A 21,305-nucleotide genomic window follows, 5' to 3' on the forward strand; every position below is an offset into this window, starting at 1 on the left:
GCCTTGGACCTAAGCTCCCTGCTGGAAGGGGCCTTCTGGGGACAGACTGTGAGCTCCTGCAGGGGGACCTGCCCTACTTTCTGTCCTTCCTGAACTGTGCAGGTTTGGGGGCTTCTTTCCATCCTCTGACCTGGCCTGCATCTGTCCACTGCATACTCTTCTGTGCTCACTTAGCCAACTCAGTTTCTGTATTTAGAACCACAGGGATCTCACCTGACACAGGGGTCACTGTGGAATTGCATCATCTGCACATTGAGCTGAATGGGGTCAAGATCTAAGGGTTCAGGGGGACGGGGGATGGACACTGAATGGTTCTGTATCCAGTGCCTGGAACCCTACCCAAGAGAAGTCTGTGCAGGATTTGAATTCCCCAGGAACTTACAAAGAATTAAAGAAGGAATGAAACTCATGATTTGGGGATCAGACAGATGCTGGCCGTGACTGCTGAGATCTTCAGGAAGGAATGGAAGGGCTGATTGAAGCCTCAGGGAAACACGGGCTGAGAGGGAGTCAGAGGCACTGAGGAAAGTCTTCGGAGGGATGTTTGGACAAAAGTGGGGAGAGGGCCCTGCAGCACGTGGGGAGGGACTTAGGAGACATCCAGGGATTATTTCCAGGTCCCGTGTCTCTGGCTTCCTGCCTTGGGCTCCAGGCGTGGGAGCCAATTAGGTGCTCACATGTTCTGACAAGGAAACTCAGAGAGTCAGTGCCCTGTGGAGCAGGACCATGGGGGCAAGAGCCACACCAGGATGCTCCCCTCTCCTTCTGGGAGAGGAGGAGCTTGAAGCACCCCATGAAGGCGCCTCAGAAGGTCCAGGCAGGTGCAATCCCAGATGGGTGACCAAGTCAGAACATGGCCTTGGATGGACTTTCCCTCCATGCCTGCTCCCATCCTCCAGCCCCTCAGTCCTGCTCCTAGAGATCGAGTGAGCCTGGCCTCCAGTTCTGCCCTCAGGGGACCCCGCTACTGCACACTGCTTTGGTCTGCAATTAGGCTTCAGCATCTGTGCTCAGAGTCACGGGTAGCTGTGGAGGAGGTGAAAGCAGTTGTATTAAGGTTGATATTCTTATGGGTCATTCTAGCCTGTGCGGGGAATAGATGAGTGGGGCAGGGCAGTGCCCCAAGGTAAACACAGGAAGGCAGTTCTGGAAGCTCCTGCAGGAGTCCTGGTGAAATGTGAAGGCAGCCTGGGTGAGGTGTGTGCTGTCTCTCTCTCCCCTCTGTTTACGGCTGACCCTCTCTCACACCTGCACACAAGCCCTCCGCTGTCAGTCACCCTTGGGTGTCCATTCTGGTCCCTGGGGCTGGAGGAGGAGCATCCCAGTGCTCAGCCCAAGTCAAATGATATGGGCTCCCCCGGGCATCCCACGAAGCCTGCAGGGCTCCAGGATCTTAGGGAAATGATTGGATGGGAGCCCAGCAGGCAGACAGGAGGAGCCATGGAGGATGTGCTCCCTGAGACCCTGGGAGACAGGCTCATGGGGAAGGAGGTCAGCCATCTGGAGCCCAGCTGAGCCCCTCAGTCAATGCAAGGAAGCCTCAGTGAATCAGCTCATATTTATCGAATCAGAGTCTAGAGAACATAAGGTGGAGAGAACCAGAACCACCTGAAATATCTTATCCAGCCTCACCCCCAGCTGAAGAAGAAACCGAGGGTCAGAGAGTCGTGTCTGTTGGTCCCAGGCTGTTTCATCTCTTGACACACCGAAAGTTCCTTGACCTGTTTCTGCCTCTTTGTTTCATCCTTCTTTCTTTCTTTCTTTTAATCAACCTCTGTTCCTCCTCCACATTTGGATTTTCATGGAATCCATAAACAACAAATTTTCATGGAAATTTCACCAATTTTCATTGGTCTCTTGGTGCACTCTGGACCCAAAGAGCTCCTGGCAACGTGTCAGATGTTCCATCCACTGTGTTGTCACACCACTGCTGCCACCAACATCATCACCACCATCGTCATCAAGAAGCCACTGCCTGAAGATCTACACAGACAATTCTTCACGAAGACGTACAGATGGCCAGCAGGTACGTGAAAACATACTCAACGTCACTAATTATTAGAGAAATGAGAATCGAACTACAATAATTTATCTCCCCTACAGCAGTCCCAGGGGCCATCACCTACATCTACAATGCTCTGAGGCTGTGGAGAAAAGGGAACCCTCTACACTGTTGCTGGGAATGTAAATTGGTGCAGCCACTATGGAAGGCCATGTGGAGTTTTCTTAAACAACTAACAATAGAGCTACCATATGATTTAGCAATCCCACTTCTGGACATATTTCTACAAAAAAATTAAAGTTCTAATTTGAAAAGATACACATACCCTGATGTTCATGGCAGTACTATTCGTAATGGCCAAGACACGATATTAACCTAAATGTCTGTTGACAGATTAATGAATAAAGGAAATGTGGTACATGTATACATACCATGGAATCCTACTCAGCCATAAAGAAGAATGAAATAATAGTATCTGTAGCTATATGTATGGATCTAGAGATAAGAATACTGAGTGAAATGTCAGACAAAGACAAATATGTGTTATTAATATATGTAGAATGCAGAACATAATAGAAATGAACTTACTTACAGAATAGAAACAGACTCATAGACATAGATAATGAACTTTTAAAACAAGTTTTGTGGCGATAGGTGAATTAGGAGATGGGATTAACAGATACACACCAGATAAACAAGGGCCTGCCTACTGTAGTAGCATAGGAACAGTATTCAATACTTTGTAATAAACTATAATGGAAATGAACAAAAAAGAATATAGACATATACATACTCAGATGCTCTGTCATGTCTGACTCTGCAACACCTTGGACTGTAACACGCCAGGCTCCACTGTCTATGGGATTTCCCAGACAAGAATATTGGAGTGGGGTATCATTTCCTCCTCCAGGAAATCTTCCCTACCCAGGAATCAAACCTGTGTCTCTTGCTTAGCAGACACCTTCTTTACCACCTGGGAAGCCCAGATAAATAAATCGATACCTGTATAAATGAATCACTTTGCTGTATATCTGAAATTAACAAAATGTTGTGAATCAATTATCCTTCAATAAAACAAACAAACAAAAGAAGTCACTGCCTAAGTAAGACACAGATGACCAGTATATCTACAGCTGCAGGCAGCAATCCCTTAGAAGAAATGGAGTAGCCATCATGGTCAACAAAAGAGTCCGAAATGCAGTACTTGGATGCAATCTCAAAAATGACAGAATGATCTCTGTTCGTTTCCAAGGCAAACCATTCAATATCAGAGTAATCCTAGTCTATGCCCCAACCAGTAACGCTGAAGAAGGTGAAGTTGAATGGTTTATGAAGACCTACAAGACCTTTTAGAACTAAAACCCTAAAAAGATGTCCTTTTCATCATAGGGGACTGGAATGCAAAAGTAGGAAGTCAAGAAACACCTGGAGTAACAGGCAAATTTGGCCTTGGAATATGGAAGGAAGCAGGACAAAGACTAATAGCGTTCTGCCAAGAAAATGCACTGGTCATAGCAAACACCCTCTTCCAACAACACAAGAGAAGACTCTACACATGGACATCACCCGATGGTCAACACCGAAATCAGATTGATTATATTCTTTGCAGCCAAAGATGGAGAATGTCTATACAGTCAACAAAAACAAGACCAGGGGCTGACTGTGGCTCAGATCATGAACTTCTTATTGCCAAATTCAGACTGAAATTGAAGAAAGTAGGGAAAACCACCAAACCATTCAAATATGACCTAAGTCAAATCCCTTATGATTATACAGTGGAAGCGAGAAATAGATTTCAGGGACTAGATCTGATAGAGTGCCTGATGAACTATGGTTGGAGGTTCATGACATTGTACAGGAAACAGGGATCAAGACCATCCCCATGGAAAAGAAATACAAAAAAACAAAATGTCTGTCTGAGGAGGCCTTACAAAGAGCTGTGAAAAGAAGAGAAGTGAAAAGGAAAGGAGAAAAGGAAAGATATAAGCATCTGAATGCAGAGTTCCAAAGAATAGCAAGAAGAGATAAGAAAGCCTTCCTCAGCGATCAATGCAAAGAAATAGAGGAAAACAATAGAATGGGAAAGACTAGAGATCTCTTCAGGAAAACTAGAGATACCAAGAGAACATTTCATGTGAAGATGGGCCGATAAAGGACAGATGGTATGGAACTAACAGAAGAAGAAGATATTAAGAAGAGGAAGCAGGAATGCACAGAAGAACTATACAAAAAAGATCTTCATGACCAAGATAATCATGATGGTGTGATCACTCACCTAGAGCCAGACATCCTGGAATGTGAAGTCAAGTGGGCCTTAGAAAGCATCTCTACGAACAAAGCTAGTGGAGGTGATGGAATTCCAGTTGAGCTGTTTCAAATCCTGAAAGATGACGGTGTGACAGTGCTGCACTCAATATGCCAGCACATTTGGAAAATGCAGCAGTGGCCACAGGACTGGAAAAGGTCAGTTTTCGTTCCAATCCCAAAGAAAGGCAATGCCAAAGAATGCTCAAACTATAGCACAATTGCACTCATCTCACACGCTCGTAAAGTAATGCTCAAAATTCTCCAAGCCAGGCTTCAGCAATACGTGAACCGTGAACTTCCACATGATCAAGCTGGTTTTAGAAAAAGCAGGGGAAACAGAGATCAAATTGCCAACATCCGCTGGATCATGGAAAAAGCAAAAGAGTTCCAGAAAAACATCTATTTCTGCTTTATTGACTATGCCAAAGCCTTTGACTTTGTGGATCACAAGAAACTGTGGAAAATTCTGAAAGAGATGGGAATACCAGACCACCTGATCTGCCTCTTGAGAAACCTATATGCAGGTCAGGAAGCAACACTTAGAACTGGACATGGAACAACAGACTGGTTTGAAATAGTAAAAGGAGTATGTCAAGGCTGTATATTGTCACCCTGCTTATTTAACTTATATGCAGAGTACATAATGAGAAACGCTGGACTGGAAGAGGCACAAGCTGGAGTCAAGATTGCTGGGAGAAATATCAATAACCTCGGATATGCAGATGACACTACCCTTATGGCAGAAAGTGAAGAGGAACTCAAAAGCCTCTTGATGAAAGTGAAAGAGGAGAGTGAAAAAGTTGGCTTAAAGCTCAACATTCAGAAAACGAAGATCATGACATCTGGACTCATCATTTCATGGGAAATAAATGGGCAAACAGTGGAAACAGTGTCATACTTTATTTTTTTTGGCTCCAAAATCACTGCAGATGGTGGCTGCAGCCATGAAATTAAAAGATGCTTACTCCTTGGAAGAAAAGTTATGACCAACCTAGATAGCATATTGAAAAGCAGAGACATTACTTTGCCAACAAAGGTCCATCCAGTCAAAGCTATGGTTTTTCCAGTGGTCATATATGGATGTGAGACTTGGACTGTGAAGAAAGCTGAGCACTGAAGATTTGATGCTTTTGAACTGTGGTGTTGGAGAAGACTCTTGAGAGTCCCTTGGACTGCAAGGAGATCCAATCAGTCCTTTCTGAAGGAGATCAGCCCTGGGATTTCTTTGGAAGGAATGATGCTAAAGCTGAAACTCCAGTACTTTGGACACCTCATGCAAAGAGTTGACTCATTGGAAAAGACTCTGATGCTGGGAGGGATTGGGGGCAGGAGAAGGGGATGACAGAGGATGAGATGGCTGGATGGCATCGTTGACTCGATGGACATGAGTATGAGTGAACTCCGGGAGTTGGTGCTGGACAGGGAGGCTTGGCCTGCTGTGATCCATGGGGTCGCAAAGAGTCAGACACAACTGACCGACTGAACTGAACTGTGCTGAAGTAAGACAGATCAGCTAGGGCCAAAGGTGAGTTGATGTTGGAGGAGAGGTCTAGAGACCACCACCAGGGGAAGACTCTTCTTGCTGGGACATCACAGCCTGTGGAGGGCGATAGAGGAGCCCCTGCCACTTCTGGATCCCAACAATCCTAACTGACCTTCTCCCATTTCCAACCCGTTCTATACCTGGCCTCTCATTGCTAGTTCGCCTGCCTCTCCCTTTATTCGGCCTCCAGTGTCATCTTTAGTCCAAAGTAAGTGGTTTCTGATGGGAGGGGAGTTTGGGGGAGAATGCATACGTGTATATGAATGGCTGAGTCCCTTTGGTATTCCCCTGAAACTATCACAACATTGTTAATTGGCTATACTCCAATACAAAATAAAACGTTCTTAGTATGAAAAAAAAGTGGTTTCTCCCCGCCTCTCATTCTCTGGTTCCCACTCCTCTCTTGATCCGTTCTCCGGGCCCCTTCCTTCTCTCTCCTCATCTTTCACCTACATCCATCCCTTCCCTGATGTGCACAACCACAGAAATGCCGAATTCCTAACACCCAGCTTCATTAATGTGGTCTCCCTCTCTTTCCCTCAAACAAGGTACCTCTGCACTTTAGACCCTCACATGTCCCTGGACCCTGCACTGCTCTGGGGGTGGTTAACTCAGGTCCTCCTGCAGACTCTCATAGATCTGGGTGAGCTCCTCCAACTTCCTCTCCAACTCCCATGCCCGCTGCCTCAGGCTTTCGGCTGCTTCTGTCTTTGCACCATCATGCAGGTGTATTGACTCCTTCACCAGGAAGCCCACATCCACCAGAAGGAAGACCCCTGCAGCAGCCAAACCTGCAATCTGGGCTCTTTTGCTAATTGTTAAAGCTGTGGCTTTGAAACTGGCCTGTATCTGCTTGATGGCTGGGTATGAGATTCTCCCAGGGCTCATGTAGATGCTTGCATTGGCTGCAGAGCCAGGGTTGGCATTGCCTGTCTCCATGGCATGGATGTGCATTTCAATGCATTGTACAGCTTCTGTGACTTTCTCTGTTGTGTCAACAATATGGAGGTTGCTCTTGAGTACCTCTAGGAGAACCTTCCATTTCTTGATGAGAGTTGACATCATGCGACTGGCTTCGGTTTCTGCTGATGACCTCTTCACGTGTTCGATGATACTGGTGGACACACTGGTCACACTAGCTGCTGCTCCCAGCCCTATCCCAGTGGCCAAGAGCACCACACTGGCCCCCATTGTCACGGGTGCCAGAGCCAGGCCAACGATGGTCAGAATACCAGACACAGCACCGGTGCTGTGGGCCATCACGTTGGAGATGGTACATCCCTTATGGACCTTCTCAACCTTGTCTGCGAGCTCATGGAACTTGTCTATGAACTCCTCCAGCTGCCGTTTCACCCGAGGAAACTTACTCAGAATCCTCCTCCTGTCCAGCTGCTCTTTGGGGAGTCTTTCTTGGTCCTCCTCAACTAAGACTCTTTTCAATTCGTTCAGATATTTGTGTATTTCATCTGTGTCTTCCCTGTAATGATGAAGGTCAAGGGATTAGAAAGGCAGTTTGCTTGTCTGTAAAATTGGCTCCATAATATCTATTCTGCATAAATACAGATGTTACTATAAATCATTAGAAAAGAATTTTATAAATGTAAAAATTTTCTCTTTCAACCTTAAACATGTTTCATACTTTATAGATGCTCCATTTTTAAATAGCTAAACTTAGATAAGTAAATGAGGTCACCTTAGGATACCGGCAACTTAAGAGAGGTATTTGAGAGAATTCCCAGGTGGTCCAGAGGTTTCAACTCTGCACTCACACTGCTGCCCTTGACTCAATCCCTGGTTGGGGAATGAGGATTCCACAGGCCATATGGCTCAGCCAAAGAAAAGGTATGTGGTAAAGACGTCTCACAGGTGGGTCAACACCACCACTTTGAAAGAGTTTTTGGGGTGGGAACTCCACAGATAAACAAAGACAAGTAGGACTGGAGGAGAAAACCTTCATTCAAGGGCCTCAGTGTGTAGTGAGAAGTCTCCCTGCCCTTTGCCCTTGGCTACTGGGAAGTGGTCCCTAAGCCCCTAGAATTCTGGCTGATAGGAGTGTCCTTGCCTGCCTGGGCCTTTGGTCACTGGTCAGTCTGAGAAGAGGACAAGTGACCCAAGGTCTCTGGGTCTCATTGTATCAGTTCTGCCATCTGGTAGAGCTGGACAATGGGGCACGAGTCTGACTTCCAGGAGGGCTGGAGATGACAGATCAGGGTAATTAGGCTTTTAAGCAAGGGGAGTGTCCCTGATGGGCAGTACTCCATGCATCTTATCACACACCGAATCCATGTCAGTAATGTGTCCTGAGGACAATGGAAGCTTTGTATGTGAAACCTGCCCAGTCTCTATCCTGTGGCTGGTGGGAACTTTTAAATGCTACTATTGATTGAGTACTTACTCCATGTCAGTCATTATGGGAAGCACTTTACATGTATGATCTCAGTGTCCTCACAGTAAAAATGAAAAGATGAAGAAACTAAAGCAGAGAGTAGTTCAGTAACTTGTCCAAGGTCACATAACCTGCGCCTTCCTTGCAGGTTTCATCTCTTCTCAACCCACGATCATTCACTGTCAGCAAATGACATGGAGGAAACATTCCTGATGGGATCTTGAGAAGGAACACCCCTGGCCCCAACAGTAGGGTTCTGCCTGGAGGAGGCGTTACTCCAGGAGGAAGCTGGCCTGGTGCTGGGGGACGTGGGTGACCTTCCTGGTGCACCTGTGCCGGTTACCTGGACAAACTGGCCTCAGCCTTAATTCTCACCAGGAATTCATTCAACAGGAGTAGCAGCTTCTCTCTGCTCAGTATGTCCCAGAGACATTCAACGACCTCCTCAAAAGGATCTCAATATGTAGATGAAAGAAGAGGGAATAAGATTAGAAGAATTAGTGGTGGGACATAAATGTTATTGAGTATAAAATAGTTAAAATTCATCTTTCTGAGCAGCAGTCACCTGGGGTGCTCTTGGTGAGGTCACCTAGGGTTATGGATGGACTGTCCCCCCTCCACCCCCCAATTTGTGTTGAGGAGTTAACCCCCTGGTGACCTTTCTGAAGATAGGGCTTGTAAGGAGGTTAGGTGAAATGAGGTCCTATGTGGGATTCCCAGGTAAATTGAGGGCATAGGTGGGATTCCCAAGGAGTTCAAGTAGTAAAGAACCTGCCCGCCAATGCGGGAGATGTAAGAGAGGCAGGTTTGATCCCTGAGTCAGGAAGATCCCTTGAAGTAGGGCATGGCAAGCCACTCCAATATTCTTGTTTGGAGAATCCCATGGATAGAGGAGGCTGGCAGGCTGCAGTCCATGTGGTTGCAAAGAGTTGGACATGACTGAGCAACTGAACACACATATACAAAGAGAAGACAGAGCAAGTGTGATTTGTTAGTTACCCCTTCCAGAATAGGTGGGCAGTGCCCTATAAATGAATGCTTTCATGTTTGGGTAGTGAGACAATTGAATACTCACATTAAATGGGATAAAGAATGTAATGACTACAAATAGCCTCAGATCACTACAGGGTAAGACTACTCCTCAATGAGTTATCAAAATCCCTGAGTGATTTCAGAGATCTGGAGGTTATGGAATTGTAGGTAAGATATTGGTGGCCAGGCTATATATGTGTGTATGGGCTGAAACTTGATATCAAATGTCTTTCTTGGTAAATCCACACAAAGAGGCATTATCTTTATCTCACAGAAGAGGCAAGTGAAACTCAGACAGGACAATGGACAGCCCAAGGCCACAGAGCTGAAAGCTCTGAGGTTGAATCCAAGGTCAAGTGTCAGACATTTCTTGGACAAGACTTTGAAACTTCCTTCCATTTAAAACTCTTGTGATTTGCTCATTCTACTCTATAGCACACAATGGGGATTCTTTGCAACTCATTTTTGGTGGTGAGCATGCAGTAGCGTATATAGAAGTAGAAATATAATGTTGTACACACGAAACTTAGAAAACATTACAAACTCACGTTACCTAATTTTAAAAAAGACTCTAGGACCCCATGTCATTGAGTAAAACTACCATGTGAGAGGATTCCTGCTTCTGACCACAGACTCTAGGATGGGCAGGGGAGGGGATTAACCAGGTGGAGGAGGGGTGGAGCCAGATGTGATCCTCATCACCCCTCCCCTGCAGGTGGGAGGTGGCAAAGGCCAGACTGGGGTTCAGTGCAGGGTCCAGTGACCCTTGCAGAGAGGCTGGGCTGGTGGCTGGGAAGAGCTGGAGGAAACAGCTTCTGTGGTGATGCCCCAGGGTCTGGGAGCTGGAGGAGGCTTGGGCCAAGGGAGAGAGCAGGAGAAGTCCAATGATGCTGGAGGACCTCCTCTCCCAGGCCTGCCTGGCCTTGGGGACTGCCATCTGCGGTCCATGCTCCGCGTGTGCTCTCCTGGCCTCCGTCCTGAGTCACCTGCTGGATGGTGGAAGAGGCAGGAAGTCAGCACCGTGGTCATAGCTCCCTGAGGAGAGGGCCAGGAAGGAGGCTGTGGGCAGACCCCAGAGTGACGGGATGTCTTGGCCTCTCTTGGAAGCTCAAGGACGCCTATCCATCTTCTTCATGGTTCTTGATTCCTCTGTAGTTTAACTCAGCCTGGAAATACCACCTTCAATTCTGGATCACAAGTAGGAACCTTCCAGAGAAGAGAGAGCTGACTACCTGAGCAGTGTCCCAAGTTTTCTGAGCTCATGGTGGCAGCAGGGGCTCTCAGAAATCTCCCTTCAGCTCCTTGTCTGCATCAGGCTGGAAGGAGGTGTGACCTCACCCTTGGGGAGAGAAAAAGACTGTGAGCTCCACTGTGAGGAGCAGAGGCTGCAGGGAGCAGCGAGGGACAAGTTCTCCGGTGGGTTCCCCCGGGACGGCCACCAGTGCCTCCAGGAACTTAGCCCAGTGCGGTTCTCTGTCTCCTGGGCTCTGCTGGTTGTTAGTTAAGAAAAGTCATTCACCTCCTACGGCTCCTGGGAGAAGGTAATCAGACAGGAGACAGCTATCTGCGAAGTTATAGGAACAATAAAGCCAGAGACTAGAAGAACAGATAGGAGGTGAATACTCTGGAAATGAGGTGAGGTTGGGACACCTGTGTTTTTGAATTGGTAATAACGAATATTAATGATATCATTGATCCAATGTCCTTAACATGCAGGCTCCTGAAACTTACTCAAACTTAGCTGAGTCCAAATTGTCACGCTGGTGCCAGAGTCTAGACTAGACCCTGAGTCTTTCTGATGTAAATCACATGTGTGTGATGACTATGCTCTACTCCCTATATATACAAAAAGATTTATTTGTGGATATATGTTAATTGGTAAATGACTCTTCCTTCCAAAATGATGTCTTGCTCCCTATCAAGTCTCTCCTTGATAAAGTTCCTGGTGATACGGCTCCCATTGCCCAGGTCTTCCTTGCTTCTGCAAGAGCCTTTTTCCCCACAAGGGCCTGGAGTCCCACAAGCCCTGCCCCAATTCCTGTATCCCTGCTCTGAGTGGCTGAGACCCCTGCAGCTGTTCTGTCCTCCTTGCTTTCCCCTCCTGAATATTGGACTTGATGTAGTTTCTAATCCTTTATGTAAATAATAGTGCAAAGAACATTCTCCTTGTGTAAGGCTTCACCTACATCTGAGACTGTATCCTTAAGCTATATCTAGAAGTAGAATTAAGATCAGATGGCATCAACACCTAAAAATTTTCCATACCTAGAGCTACCATGCTATGCAAAGAAACTGTAGCAATTTATGTTCACACTTATAATATATGAGGGTGTCCATCCTTTCAGATATACCCATTCTCAGTGGTCTTTCTTTAAAAAAAATTCAGATCTTTGTAATTAAATCATTTATTTTGGTTCTGCATGTGATTACCTTGCCATGGGAGATGAGGAAGGAAAGCAAGTGTTGATGATGTTTAGCTACTCTTTTTAAGAAAGCAAAAGAGCTTCTGTCAACTACTCCTCCTGAGACTTGACTGAAATGATGGTAAAGGTATATATAGGTATAATACCATCTACCGATAAGAGTGCCTGGTTTCTGTAGTGTGGTGGTTATCACGTTCACCTAACATGCAAAAGTCCCGGGTTCAAAATCGAGTGGAAACAGCTTCACTTGGGCTTCCCTTGTGGCTCAGTTGGTAAAGAATCCACCTGCCATATAGGAGATGTGGGTTCTATCCCTGGGTTGGGAAGATCCCCTGGAGAAAGGAATGGCTACCCACTCCAGTATTCTGGCCTGGAGAATTCCATGGACTGTGTAATCCAAGGGATCACGAAGAGTCGGACATGACTGACCAACTTTCACTTTACTCTGTATTATTATTTGCTGTAAAACTTTACCAATGATAACTCGTATTTCATTTCATTAACCTTTGAGATATGTACATTGTATCAGTATTTACAGATAAGGAAGCTGACTCACAGATGTTACCTGACTTGCCCGAGGTCAGAAGTCTTGCCCTTGGTAGACTGGATTTCACCCCACTCACTGGGCTCATCCCACTCACCATAGCCTCCCTCTTCTCCCTCTGCTGCTAACAAAAACAAGCATGGGAGCAATAGGAGACCAGAATCTTTCACAAATATTTGAAGACTCACTGGACGGAGAAGTGATAACTGAGTAAAGAGGAGTGCAGTAGAGGGAGAGAAACAGGGAATGTGTTCACAGGAGAGAAAGGTCTCCTGGGCAGACCCCCAGAGGGAGCAAGATGAGAGGGAGGCCAAGGGGAGAGCAGGGGATAAACCCACCACCCCCACGTCCCACCCCACATTCACAGCAGCCTTCACCCTTCAGCAGACTTTTAGAAAGTTACTTGAAAATGAGATGCAGGAAAAAAAAATAGATGACGTGTTTGTTTAATTATGGAGGAAGGTAAAGGATACCCACGAGAGATAGATACGGGATCCAGGAGTCAGGAACATCAACCCTGTGGGAAGGGAATCCAAGGATCCCAGTTGGGTGCGCAGCAGACCTAGAGAGAAACCTGTCCAGAATGGGATAAGAAGTCCAGAGTCTGTGGGGACAGGGGACTCGGTATCACATGAGGCACCTTTGGAAAGAAATGGAGGAAATGCTGAAGATAAACCGTGCAAGGAGTGAAAAGGAAGCCAGTTAGAAACATCAGGAAAAACTAAAACTCAGGAGGAGAAGGGGATGACAGAGGATGAGATGGTTGGATGGCATCACTGACTCAAAGGACATGAGTTTGGGTAGGCTCTGGGAGTTGGTGATGCACAGGGAGTCCTGGCATGCTGCAGTTCATGGGGTTGCAAAGAGTCGGACACAACTGAGCGACTGAACTGAACTGAAGTGAACTGCTGAGAAGCATGTAAAGCTATATGGTACAAGTTAGCTCTTAAAAATGTATTAAAATATCACAAAAAAATGTAAACTCTTTTGTTTGATTAAAAAAAAATCTTAAGTAAATATATCTTTGTCCAAGTCCTTTGGAGACCATTTTAAAACTGAAGTAATATTAATATATATAATACGATATAACTCACAGGTGTATTATAACTCACAGGTGTATTAACTCACAGGTTTATTAGTGATTCAAAGTCTTAGTTTTATTTCATTTATAGTCATTATAAAATAACCTTTATCTAGGAAAGGTCAGTTTTCATTTCAATCCCAAAGAAAGGCAATGCCAAAGAATGCTCAAACTATAGCACAATTGCACTCATCTCACACGCTACTAAAGTAATGCTCAAAATTCACCAGGCCAGGCTTCAGCAATATGTGAACCGTGAACTTCCTGATGTTCAAGCTGGTTTTAGAAAAGGCAGGGGAAACAGAGATCAAATTGCCAACATCCGCTGGATCATGGAAAAAGCAAGAGAGTTCCAGAAAAACATCTATTTCTGCTTTGTTGACTATGCCAAAGCCTTTGACTGTGTGGATCACAAGAAACTGTGAAAAATTCAGGAGATGGGAATACCAGACTACCTGATCTGCCTCTTGAGAAATTTGTATGCAGGTCAGGAAGCAACAGTTAGAACCGGACATAGAACAACAGACTGGTTCGAAATAGGAAAAGGAGTATGTCAAGGCTGTATATTGTCACCCTGTTTATTTAACTTATATGCAGAGTACATCATGAGAAACGCTGGACTGAAAGAAACACAAGCTGGAATCAAGATTGCCGGGAGAAATATCAATAACCTCAGATATGCAGATGACACCACCCTTATGGCAGAAAGTGAAGAGGAACTCAAAAGCCTCTTGATGAAGGTGAAAGTGGAGAGTGAAAAAGTTGGCTTAAAGCTCAACATTCAGAAAACGAAGATCATGGCATCCGGTTCCATCACTTCATGGGAAATAGATGGGGAAACAGTGGAAACAGTGTCAGACTTCATTTTTCTGGGCTCCAAAATCACTGCAGATGGTAACTGCAGCCATGAAATTAAAAGACGCTTACTCCTTGGAAGGAAAGTTATGACCAACCTAGATAGCATATTCAAAAGCAGAGACATTACTTTGCCAACAAAGGTCCGTCTAGTCAGGGCTATGGTTTTTCCTGTGGTCATGTATGGATGTGAGAGTTGGACTGTGAAGAAGGCTGAGCGCCGAAGAATTGATGCTTTTGAACTGTGGTGTTGGAGAAGACTCTTGAGAGTCCCTTGGACTGCAAGGAGATCCAACCAGTCCATTCTGAAGGAGATCAGCCCTGGGATTTCTTTGGAAGGAATGATGCTAAAGCTGAAACTCCAGTACTTTGGCCACCTCATGCGAAGAGCTGACTCATTGGAAAAGACTCTGATGCTAGGAGGGATTGGGGGCAGGAGGAGAAGGGGATGACAGAGGATGCGATGGCTGGATGGCATCACTGACTCGATGGACGTGAGTCTGAGTGAACTCTGGGAGTTGGTGATGGACAGGGAGGCCTGGCGTGTTGTGATTCATGGGGTCGCAAAGAGTCGGACATGACTGAGTGACTGATCTGATCTAATCTGATCTTAATAAAATAACCTTTATCTTTTAAAATGAAACAGTATTTAAATATGTGAAGTAAATGTACTTGTTAATATAAAAATCAAAATACACTTCTAGAACTTGGGAGCCAAAGTACTGAAGGGAGGAGGAAGATTAATAACTCAGTTTACAAAGCTGGGAATCAAGAAATAGTAGGTCCAGTCGAGAGCATAAGAAACAGAGATGTAAATAAAGTGCTTCCAAGTACAAAGCTTTGTAACAGAGGATACACAATTAGTGGAATAATGATATAAGGAGAAGAAGGGGAAAGGTATAATTGAAAGTATAAAAATAAATGAAATCCTTATTTTTCCTAATAAGAAGTAAATAAACACTATCAAATTTAAGTCAAGAAAAAGCAAAATGCAATACTTACCACTTATTAGCTATTGTGGTTGATGACTTCCCACTTTGCACCAGGCACCTTCCCAACTGCTTGGTATGAATTCACTTCCTTTTAGTTCTCACAATGATCCTGTAAGAAAGGAAACTGAAGCTCAGAGAGGTGAAGCAATGTACTCAAAGCACACAGCTAGTGCTAGAGCCAGACTCCAAGTCCAGGTTCCTGTCTCCTGGGCACACATTCTCACACTATTGCAGCTCCCAATGTAGTAATAGCATTGAAAGACACTGATTAACTATCTAAAGAAGAAGCTTTTCCTTGGGAAGGAATGAGCAGAACCCTCTGTACAAATTGATCTGTTCTAACCATATGCACTTAGGACTGGATTGTTTTACTCTAAGACAGCAGCAGTCACTTTATAGCAGTCAGTAACCCAAAGAATGCGGTGGTTTCTAGTGCCACCACCTTAAAGATGATGGAAGAAGCTGAATTAAATGCCAACAAGAAATGTGTGACTCCTGCTGTGAGAACTGTCAGTGTAGGAGACATGTCATGTTGATGAAACGTAGTTCTCTAGAAAAGTAGGCATGAAAACAGGGTTAAACCAGAATAATGAGAGTGAACTGTGACCTTAAAGAGATATTGTCTGGCAGCATCTTGCCCACCCACATGTACACCCATGGACTTCTGTCCACTCAAAGGAAGGAAGACCCGTTGCAGGGGAGGTGAATTCCAGAGACTGCATCTCTGCTCCTGCAAAGAAAAGGATGCTCTTGAAGATGATCAGAGAAGTGGTCATTAGGCGGCACCCACATATACTAATAACAATAAAATATGATTGCTATGAATGTTTCATTGAGACAGGCTGAGTCTGTGAAAGGCCATGAGTTCATAATAATATTCAAAGGAGAGGACTTTAGAAAAGTGTGGCTAAAAAGAGAGACATAAAGGTTAAAAAGAATGCTAGTGGTTATGCAGGAGACACAAGATGAAAGAGAAATGGGACAATGCCTGGGCAGAGAGAATCCCCTGGAGAAAGAAATGCTTGTCCACTCCAGTATTCTTGCCTGGGAAATCCCATGGACAGTGGAGCTGGGAGGGCTACAGTCCATGAGGCTGCAAAGAGTTGGACACAACTGAGCTGGTCTCTTTCTTTTATTTCTATGGTGCAAAGAAGAGTAAATGAAATGGGAAGTATTTTGTTAATTGAATTAAATAATAAGAGGAGTCTTGACGTCTATGGGTATGTTCCTTTCTGTTTATTTACACAATTGTTATAGAGGACTGAGAAAGAAAGAACCCCTGACACCCGGAGGCTGGTCTGGGATCACAACAGGGTGCTGCTCTTCTCCTGCTGGATGTAAAGGCTGTCACAGGACTCCAGCCTCACACAGGGTCACCCTGAGAGCAGGAGCGAAGGAGACAGCAAACACCCGTCACTCTGCCCCCCAACACCACACCCCCTCCCCTGGCTGAAAAGCAGGACTGCTCCTTCTTACCAACCACATCTTCAGCCTCGCTCTGCTCTCCCCTCTCCATAGATGAGGTACTGAGAGCCCGTCGGTAGTGCTGCCTCCCATTCTCGCAGCTCCCCATCTAGAGCAGCCCCATTTCCTTAGAGCTTCCCCTAAATACCCTCACCAAGCTCCAAGCCTAGAATCTTTCTTTCTGTACCTTCCTCTGCAATGTTCACAGCTCTCCCTCAGGAAGCATAACCATTAGCTTGTTTTTAAGGAGTGTGCCTGGTGGTGAAGGCTGGAGGCACCGTTGCTGGGAGCCAGCGTGAGGAACTCCGCCCGTGGCAAAGGTCATGAGGAAGGAGGCTCGGCATACGCAAAGGTGGGATCGAGCCTCAGGAGTCTCCCTGGAAATTCTGGAGCATCTACCCCCAAAACTAGAGTCTGCCTACTTTACTGCTTTGTACTCTCACCTACACCTCTGACTTTACGAGGGGCTGTCCCCTACCACCTCTCTTGGAGAAGGAGTTAACTTAGAGCTCCAGTTAATAAAAATTCCTGGGCGTGACAAGAGTATTTCAACCTACAAACTCCTCTGAAGGTTCTCTAGCCTACCTGACAGGCTTGTCCGGCCACATGTGATTGTTCACAGCCTCCCAACTGTGAGAGGCACGAGATGTTCTAAACTTTCTAAATACAGATTCCTTTCAGCAGTTAGAAGATTATTAGTATAGTATAGTGGGTTGATTAGAAATTATATTGGTGAAGGGTTTTCATTTATTGGGCCAATGTTTGCTGCTAAGTTTCTATATCCCTTACTTACTGTGTCCCTGGGAGTGTATTGATTAATAATTGGTGTATGGGAATGTAAGTAGTAGCTTTAATGTTTGTAACCTTGGACCCTTGAGTTAATTCTTTTCTTGTTATAGCCCACCACACCTTTGCCCTATAGGAATGCAACTTTATCTAATGCTTTTGGAGGGTGGTGCCTGACTTTAGAATAATCACCTTTAGAGAAAAATAAGTTTTCTGAAGAAAGGGTCATAAAATGTTAATAGGCCTCCTGGCCAGAAGATGATGTAAATCACCTAAACTTTTGCATATGATAAGTTTGCAGGAAGAAAGCTGGGCTTCCATAAGGATCAAGGACTGCTGACCTTGCATGACTCTACCCCTTCCCCCATTATCCTCTATGCACAACTTAAGGTATAAAAACTACTTTGGAAAATAAAGTGCGGGCCTAACTCACCAAAGCTCGGTCTCCCCATGTCGTTCTTTCTCTCACCTTCTGGCTGAATTCCCATCTGGAGGGTGGAGGCTCGCCAAGCCTACTAATAATCCCTGGGCTTCTAAGATCTGACCGGGGAGGTCTTAGTGTCTCCTCTCCTTCAGGAGAACAGGAGGATGCCTGCGGCCTATGTAGGTGGTGCAAATTCCTTGTCTTGGAATTGTATTGGTTCTCCACGTAAACCAAGTTATTCAGCCTCTTTTCTTCACTGAATTTCTTTGCTGAGCTATCCCTATTTAACCACTCTTTATATCTTTAATTATATCATATCCTGATCGCCAAAGCCATCTCCCCTTCGAATTCCCTGGATCCACCGGGGCTGGAGTCTGGCACACCATCATGTGGATGGAAGAGAATTCACAAAGGCAGGCCCTCCTTCCAGTAGATGGAAGAGGAGAGCTGGCTGGTGCCCTGCCTCCTCTCCTGCCCCAAAGATGCAGGACCCCAGGAGCCTGGTCAGCCTATTGAAATCAGGAAACATGAGAACAGAGTCAAGTAGAAAGAAGAGGAGGGCTCAGGCAGAAGGGCCGGCTCCTGGATAACAACAAACAATTGTAAATGCATTGAACACTGGACTTATCTTTCCATCCTTCCCTCCCATTCTTGACCTGATCCTGACCCTTGTCTGGGGCCTCAGCTGGGTGTGGATGCTGATAGTGCTTCCTCTGCTGGATTCCTATCCAGGGCTTCCTCCTCTGTTAGCCTCTGTTTGGTCCCTTTCGGAAGGCTGTTGGTGGGAGAGGCCTGCCCAGTTGCATGGCCAGTCATGCATCCCTCCCCTCCTCGTGGGCAGACAGATTCTCACCACCCATCTCCCTCCTGTGCCTGCAGTCACCCTCCCTGGGAAGGGAAAGGGGCGCTAAGATAGTCCCTGACCAAGCACCCGCACCCTCCTGACTGCCCCAGCTCCTGTCTTCCTCACACTGTCTCCACAGGGCCTGCTGCACGAGACTGACACCTCACTTGGCACAGGCTGCCCCTCCCCACAGCATGTGCTTCCCCACTGGCCTCACCGTGTGATGGGTTACTTGTCCCTGGAGGCCCAGCTCCAAGCCTCCCTCTGCCACCTTCCCCCAGTTGCTCTCCAGCTCCTCTTGAAGGTGGCACTTTCCTGGTCATGGTCCCTTTTTGCTCAGTTTCTCCAGGTCTGAGAACCCTTCCCGCATCATCAGGGGCCCTGTCTCTTTTCTGCTGCTCCTCCAGTCCAGGGCCTCTGGGCACCCTCCGCCCTCCTGGGCACAGCCTGGCTAAAATATGAGGGGTGGGACCCCTTATGGGGACATGAAACTACCAGCTTCTCAATGACACAGCACAACCCCAGTTCCCCTGTTAAAATTAGAAATGGAGGGAGGGGAGAAGAGGGAGAGAGAGGAAGAGAATGGAGAAGAAACTAAAGATCCTAATCAACCAATCTTTCAAAAGGATCCAACGTACACCAGAGAGAAAAAACCTCAAGGGACTGAAAGAAACTCAGCAGTGGCCACAGATCTGGAAAAGGTCAGTTTTCATTCCAGTCAGAAAGAAAGGCAATGCCAAAGAATGCTCAAACTACCACACAATTGCACTCATCTCACATGGTAGCAAAGCGATGTTCAAAGTTCTCCAAGCCAGGCTTCAACAGTATGTGAACCATAAACTCTCAGATGTTCAAGTTGGATTTAGAAAATGCTATGATACTGATGTCTGTAAAGTTTGGCTTTTTATCTTAATATTGCACCACCGGGATGTATATGGACCTTGTGCAGTGAGCCCTTCTCACTTCTTCCAGCTGGGTCACCTTCCCCACACAGGACCACCCATCATCCACATCCTGAGCAGAGGGCCTGGCAAACACAGGAAACCAATGCCCTTCGACTCCCTGCTTGGTGTCCTGTCCGTCTCCAGGCCGCAGTGTCCCCAGGGCCTGGCACTGAGCCTGGCATTCAGAGGCAGGGTTTTTCAACAAACCTTGATTCCTTGTATCTGAAAAAAATCCCCTTTCCTCCATCAGCCCTAGCCTAGCACCCTCGGGACAGCTTCAAGGTGGCCAGGTCATAGGAGGAGAGGCTCTGACTCCTTGCCCTCCTTCACCCCATCTGCTTTCTTTAATTTCCTAAATGACTGAGTACCCGGAGTATACACCTTCTTTCAGGGGTCTCTAATCATGTCTCAGAAGTCCGCATCCTGAGCTGAGCCCACCTGAGCAGGTGTGGCCCTCCCTCTACTCTGTTTAGGGGCCCTTGGCTGGGAGGAAGCCCTCAGCCACACCCGCCTCCACATCCAGGCTCTGCCCCTGCTTAACCTGCTGACCTCACCCTCTGAGCTTCCATTCTTCTTCTGTCAGTTAGGGACAGTCATCCTTTTCTCAGACAGTCGTCCTGAGGATGGGTAGATGGGATGGGCGGGGATTTACCCACCTGCTTACTCAGAAACCTTCTTCTGTCCAAGTGTGAACAAGATCCAGTTGTTCACATCTGTGCAGATGCAACCACCAGCTATGCATCTCTGCAATGACCACTTACACCCTCTGGGCCCTGATAAACTCTGGGAAGCAAAAGAAAAATCAAAATCCTTATTTCTGAGTTCCCAAGTCAAATAAACATCCTGCCCACCAGGCTCTACCCTGGGCTATTCCCCCTCCTGCTGACACCCTAGAGAAACTAGTCCAGTCCTGACATTCCACGTCCTCCTTGACTCAGTCCACCCTGCCTCGGGCTCCTTGAAGGAAGACCTGCCACCAACACAGCGTGAGACCCTTGGCAAATCACTCCTCCATAATTCCATCTTCTCACTCACCAACCCCACACTCACCAGCCTACCTGCCTTGTTCACCTTTGTGCCACCAGCACATGGTACTGTCCAGAACACACCAGTTGCTCAGTGCATACTGGTCACACTCTGCTGTGGAGGGCCACATTCATGTGGCTTCCAGAAGTGGCTCACACAGGTTCTTCTGCCAGGGACACCTGCTGCACCCAACCGGGAGAAATCTTTCTGCAAAGCCCGAATCTGGCATCACCTCCTCTGAGAAGCCCTCTGTGACCTCACCTGCAGAGCCCACTGTTTCCTGCTCTGCGCCCATCGTACCTGGAAGAGGGGCCTCACGTCACCCCTCAGCCACTCTAAGCCCCACCTCCACCCCTTATGATCAGATCCCTCTGGACTTAGCCCTGCTGGCAGGGACGGAACTCACACCTTTAGTCCCGGTGGCCACAGGAGGAGGCCCAGCATTGGTGGTCACTGCCATAAGGTGGATGCAGAAGTTCGTGGGAAGGGCTGAAAGCACGCTGCCCTTTGCTACCTCGGCTTATCTCCACCTGACAACAGATTATTTTTCTCTCCAAATGGAGGACTTTTATCAGAAAACCAGTGTCCTGGTGACTCAGAGACATCTGCAACGGAGAGCTGGCCCTGTCTCCTGCTTGGGTTCCTGAGCAAA

General features: G+C 46.5%; 1 protein-coding gene across 8 annotated transcripts; it reads right to left on the bottom strand.

Moving 5' to 3' along the window:
- Nucleotides 1-1,544: 1,544 nt before the first annotated feature.
- Nucleotides 1,545-20,934, bottom strand: LOC147372432 (apolipoprotein L3-like). 8 transcript variants are annotated; one of them, XM_086401330.1, is made up of 5 exons: nt 20,284-20,934; nt 15,176-15,274; nt 10,503-10,609; nt 8,614-10,259; nt 1,545-7,329 (listed from the first exon to the last, which is right to left on the bottom strand). In XM_086401330.1, the coding sequence occupies exons 4-5, from the start codon at nt 8,622-8,624 to the stop codon at nt 6,459-6,461; spliced, it is 882 nt and encodes a 293-aa protein (XP_086257456.1). In that variant the 5' UTR covers nt 8,625-10,259; nt 10,503-10,609; nt 15,176-15,274; nt 20,284-20,934; the 3' UTR covers nt 1,545-6,458. The 8 variants fall into 8 exon arrangements, 7 of the variants coding, with proteins under 7 accessions (XP_086257456.1, XP_086257457.1, XP_086257462.1 ...); XM_086401331.1 differs by having other exon boundaries at nt 8,582-10,259; XM_086401336.1 differs by lacking the exon at nt 20,284-20,934 and adding an exon at nt 16,642-16,898 and having other exon boundaries at nt 8,582-8,693; nt 10,035-10,609.
- Nucleotides 20,935-21,305: the final 371 nt, after the last annotated feature.

This window comes from Bos grunniens, chromosome 5 (assembly GCF_055505025.1).
Source record: "Bos grunniens cultivar Pamir isolate PY7600 chromosome 5, Bosgru_T2T1.0, whole genome shotgun sequence".
Lineage (NCBI taxonomy): Eukaryota > Metazoa > Chordata > Mammalia > Artiodactyla > Bovidae > Bos > Bos grunniens.

Coding starts and splice junctions, on each gene's coding strand:
- LOC147372432 (XM_086401336.1), bottom strand. CDS start 10,299: ATGACCACGGTGCTGACTTCCTGCCTCTTCCACCATCCAGCAGGTGAC. Junction 8,694..10,034: donor AGCCCAGCCTCTCTGCAAGG/GTCACTGGACCC, acceptor CTACATATTGAG/ATCCTTTTGAGGAGGTCGTT. Junction 7,330..8,581: donor GCTGAGGCCAGTTTGTCCAG/GTAACCGGCACA, acceptor TCATCATTACAG/GGAAGACACAGATGAAATAC.